Source organism: Parasteatoda tepidariorum, chromosome 4, assembly GCF_043381705.1.
Source record: "Parasteatoda tepidariorum isolate YZ-2023 chromosome 4, CAS_Ptep_4.0, whole genome shotgun sequence".
Taxonomy (NCBI): domain Eukaryota; kingdom Metazoa; phylum Arthropoda; class Arachnida; order Araneae; family Theridiidae; genus Parasteatoda; species Parasteatoda tepidariorum.
In genome coordinates this window covers 100,018,616-100,022,758 of record NC_092207.1, presented here as the reverse complement: position 1 = coordinate 100,022,758, position 4,143 = coordinate 100,018,616, and the positions used below count along the sequence as shown (strand labels likewise).

General features: G+C 34.0%; 1 protein-coding gene across 2 annotated transcripts in view; it reads right to left on the bottom strand.

Annotated features, from left to right (window-relative positions):
• The window catches only part of LOC107450033 (protein pangolin, isoforms A/H/I/S), a 155,697-nt gene extending 153,050 nt beyond the window's left edge, over nucleotides 1-2,647 (bottom strand). The window contains exon 1 of one of the 2 annotated variants that reach the window (XM_021144539.3): nucleotides 2,086-2,647. In XM_021144539.3, the coding sequence (XP_021000198.1) occupies nucleotides 2,086-2,235 (150 nt within the window). In that variant the 5' untranslated portion in view covers nucleotides 2,236-2,647. The remainder of the gene's footprint in view (nucleotides 1-2,085) is intronic. The other variant, XM_021144540.3, reaches the window with a different exon arrangement.
• Between the last annotated feature and the right edge of the window lie 1,496 nt (nucleotides 2,648-4,143).

Genomic DNA, 4,143 nt, shown 5'->3' with positions numbered 1-4,143 from the left:
ACTCTAATCCATGATCCTAATTTATAATTTTTTTAAGAACACGGTTAATATTTTGGAGCTGCTTTAACAATACTTTCCTCTGATAACGCTCTACAAAACTTCAAATATGCACCCTATTAGGTATACCGATATTATGGTTCAACGTAGGACCGATTTTTCTGAGAGTGGAGGTTCTGATTTAAATATATTGAATGGTTTGCTTTGTATTTTAAGAACTTGAATAATTTACATTTTAATACCAAATTCATCAGAAAAATATATGAATTTTATATTAATCAAAATTTGTTCATTATTATATTAAAAAATAAACAAATTCAATTATAATGATATTGTTTACATTTTTAATGAACTATTTTTGCGTAACTCTCTTACTATATAATTTTCTTCTTAGCACGTTTATTTGTTAACAAATTAAGCAACATTGTCAGACGAAAATGTATAAAAGTGAAATATATTAGTTATTGACAGATTCTAAGGATGTGGGGAGAAAAGTTCTGGTATTTCTTTCTGCATAATTAGTCATGCTTTACAAGTCATATTTTGCGTATAAAATAAATTAATGAAAGTATAAATTGACTTTATCACAAAAAAATAGAGTTTGCAAAGGTTTTGAGAAGAAAAGCAAGAACTGTTATAAAGATTTTATCAACTTATTTCTGGCCACCACCATTGATTAAGTAGTTTTTAATCTTTTTATTTATAGACTTAGGAAAAAAATTAACCATCGAAATTTCTTGTTTTAACACAAATGATCTAAACCTTTTGTAGGAAAAAAAGGACAACACTCATGCATTTTTGACGTAATTTTCATACAAATTATTCCAGGTTTAGAAATTAGTAATAATAATAATGATAATAATATTGAACTATAAAATACAAGTAAGTCATAAGAATTCAAATCTAAACAAGTAGTGTTAATAATAACTCCTTAAATCACAAGAAATAACGCATAAAAAAAAATGGATGCAATATTAATAGGGTATCAATCACCCTATTAAGATTGCAACAGGTTTAAACTACAATATTATATCAACGCTTCAAAATTTCTATCAGTGTACCTAAACGGCTTACATTATTATTTATTGGATGTTAAGCAAAGCAACACAATTAAATAGTCTTAAATACATCAGAGAATGATTTTTTCTAGCTTAAATTAATATTCACACCACTTTGAATTCTTAAATCGAATTCCCGTTCCATTCATCACATGGCAGGCTAACACTTTAATGGAATTCATACGAATAAGACACAATTGACGATAAATTAAGATATGAATATAAAATGGAAATATAAAACCAACATATATATAAATTAATACCGATCACTTATGACTTAATGAAGTCAATTAAGAAGAGTATATAAAGAAAGAGCTATAAATTCGTAACATTTAATTCAAACAAGTTCGAAAATAAATAAATAAAGCAACGATGGTATTTAACCCTTAGGAAAACAACCGGCTAGGCACATTGCTTTGATTGTTCTACCAAAAGATATCCTTTTTAAATTCCGGGAGTTAACATTTAAAAATGTAGCTATTGATAAGACAATATTAATGGACTCTCAGAAAATCGGGTACGTCTTAAGACCACCTTTAACGGTTTTGCACATTTAAACATACTACTGGAACCTTACTTAAGTGTCAAGTCGAACCCGTTTTCGTTCAGATTGAACCATACTACCACAGCTTTACTATGAAAAGGGGGAAAATAGGGTTCAGCTTACCACCTCGTTAAGGTATTAGTAAATTTGAAGGGTTCAAAATTTCTAACAATGTAATAATATGGAGTGTCCTCCATCTAATTAAATAAAGAAAAAGTGGTTGTTGACATAAGGGTTCATTTGAAGTATATTAGCACAGCTGCGCAATTTATGTCGTTTGAAAAATGCTTTTTGTTTATTCAGAGAGCAATTACAGTCTTCTTTACGAGGTGCTAAGGATAAACCCTGCATTGAAGTAGGACTATCCTTGGCATGTTTGTTTGGATAGCTGGTGTCGCCAACCTTGAGGTGGGAGGGGGACTGTTTATTTACTAGAAATTTCACAACTGCCGGAGACAAGTAAGAGTTTAAAAATAGACCCCTTACCTCTTCCCCTTCAGTCACAAGACTAGTTTTCACTTCTGTCAAATTTTCGGAGGACTGATGCTCATCCTCATCTCCTTCTTCTTTAAACACTTTTATTTCATCCGATGGGAACAGGTCCTCTCCGGCTCTGGGTTCGCCCCCGTGCGGCATGGTCCTCACACACAACACTTTATAAACATAAAATTAATGCCCTGTACGATGTGAGTGAAGGAAAAAAAAACACAAAACAAACACACTGTCTCGGATAAACACTTATAGACACTAAAACTTCATCTCGTCTTTTTAGGTACCCATCTTCTTGGCATCATTTTTTTTACAGCGTACAATCCCGACAGAGAAGAAATAATGAAAAACAATTGGACTGAGAGGGTATGATGATGATCACAAAACACAAAAACGGCGCGAACGTCGATGTTCGATTCGTTTTCCTCCGTTTCTCCCCCTACACTTCAGAGATTCCGAGCATCGAATGCTTCAGCCACCAACTTTGCCGGCGAATCGCCAGACGTCCCGGCTTCTCTCATCCAATCAGGGATAGAGGATGAGGTTGCCGTGGTTGCGCGGATAAAGATGGAGAAAATCTTAATTTTGTGGATTGTTTCCGATCGCCAAGACGCCAAATTCGCGGAATCTTCTAACCGTCTGTCAGTCAGTCACTTCTATCTCGTGAACAGTTCGGATGTCGTGACCTGAGATGAAGAGTGTAAAACGTTATTTGTGCAGAGAAGCCACTGTTTTTGACGGGACTCTCCACAAACAGATTCATCAAATGTTCATTACTTCTAAAATTATTATTCTTACAATTCTTCTCGTGTTCAAGCAGGGGCTACGCACCCAAGACATGCAGCCCTACACTTTAAAAAAAAAAAATTCTTAAGCATTGAGAATTCCAGACCCTGTTTTGAATAAAAAAGAACTATAATCCGTCTTAGTTATTAAAAACAAACAGCATGCCTAAATTTTTTTTTTAGTGACGAGAAGTTAAAAGGTTAATATTTAAATTTAAAAATTAATATTAGTAAATAAAATTTGAGGTCATACCTTAAAATTTATCTAGAAAAAAATTGAATACCTTACTTTGCTTCATGGGTGACTTAAAAAATAAGGAGGATACTAGAAAAATGCGCCCTTACATCGTAATATTTAAAAAAAAGATCAACATTCTTACAGTCGAAGAAATTCTAAATTTTAAGCTTGTTTTTGTATAAGACTTTTTTTTTTCTTTTTGTGCAATGTTACTGAATTTTGGAGAAACAGCAGTTTTTATTAGATTTAATCCATTTTATTTTATTTTGTAACCGTCATTGAACAGCAGACCCAATTTTATGGGTTTGCGACTACTCAGGTTCAACTCCGTAGCCTGGTCATTTTGAACCCAATCCAGAAGACAATGGAACTCCTGGATCAAGTATCGGGGAGAAATTTGCCTTCGTGGAGGTTTTTCTAATGGAACTAACCCGCATTTGCGCTACATGGAGAGGAAGACCACGAGAACCTCCCACTGTTAACCAGACGGAAAGGGGACTCTAATCCATGATCCGTCTACCACTGAGGATATTTAACGTCAGCACTGTGGTCGGTGCAAGCCGGATGCGGAATTTGTATCGATTGAGATTCGATCCCGATTCGCCTCATTGGAAGGCAAACGCTCCTGAACCATCACGGCTCATTCTAATGACATTCCTTTTTAGAGACTTGTTCTGCAAATAAATAGTTTCAAGCCTTCCAAATGGTCCACATTTTTTGCAAAAGTCCTCCCGTCATCGAAAAGAACCGTATTTTACTCATTTCTCTCAAAAAAAATTTCAACTTTATCAAAAATAATTTATTTTTTACTGTTATGATAGTTCCACCTAGAGACCCTGAATTAGAGAGGCTGACTTATCATCCATTTCGGAGCAAAGGCTTTTCTTCCAATAATGAAGAGATTTGGCAACTTATCACGAACAAACGACGTTAACCTCAACTATAGGATAATCAGTAAGGAAAAGCGTGCATAGATTAATATTGTCTTTATGCTTATACAAGTTCGCCGCAAATTTTATGACCGGTTAAAAG